This window comes from Myotis brandtii, unplaced genomic scaffold, assembly GCF_000412655.1.
Source record: "Myotis brandtii unplaced genomic scaffold, ASM41265v1 scaffold693, whole genome shotgun sequence".
Classification (NCBI taxonomy): Eukaryota; Metazoa; Chordata; class Mammalia; order Chiroptera; family Vespertilionidae; genus Myotis; species Myotis brandtii.
This window is the reverse complement of record NW_005370710.1, coordinates 2,029,594-2,030,084: the sequence shown is the minus strand read 5'-3', so window position 1 is coordinate 2,030,084 and position 491 is coordinate 2,029,594. Positions and strand designations below refer to the sequence as shown.

The window sequence follows — 491 nt, the reverse complement described above, 5'->3', positions numbered from 1 at the left end:
CGCGGCCAGCTTCTCACTTACTGTAAGTTTGAGGTGTTCGGGCAGGAGATCCTTCAGCTGGGCGATGCACTCGTTAATCCGGTCGCGTCTCTTTTTCTCGATGAGCCGGTGCGGCAGTTTGTAGGTCTCCTGCAAGGCGCACGGGGACGGGGCAGCGCGGCAGTCACACCCTGAGCCACCCGCTCCTGCCCCTTCTTCTCCACGCTGCTCGGCGGAGGCGCCGCGCCCGCACCTGGCAGACCCCCCTCCAGCCTCTGAGTGAGAAAACTTTTCTTGGAAACTCAGCGCGTGCTGGGGCTGCGTGCGGTTCCCCGGGGCGCGGGGGATCTTACCTTGCTGTCTTCGCTCCGCTTGATTCCCCGCCTCGACTTGTACACTTGGTACATTTGGGCAAAATCCATCCTGCAGGGAGAGGGGCCAGGAGGGTGGTGAGTTTGCGTGCGCCCGGGCTGCACAGCCTGGCGGGCAAGGACCCCCGGGTGCGCCCGGAA

The 491-nt window shown here is 64.4% G+C and overlaps 1 protein-coding gene across 1 annotated transcript in view; it reads right to left on the bottom strand.

Moving 5' to 3' along the window:
• BHLHE40 (basic helix-loop-helix family, member e40) overlaps positions 1-485 on the bottom strand; it is a 4,971-nt gene extending 4,486 nt beyond the window's left edge. The window contains exons 1-2 of the mRNA XM_005881890.2: positions 333-485; positions 22-129 (exon numbers count right to left, since the gene is read on the bottom strand). Coding sequence (XP_005881952.1) covers positions 22-129; positions 333-401 — 177 coding nt within the window. The 5' untranslated portion in view covers positions 402-485. The remainder of the gene's footprint in view (positions 1-21; positions 130-332) is intronic.
• Positions 486-491: the final 6 nt, after the last annotated feature.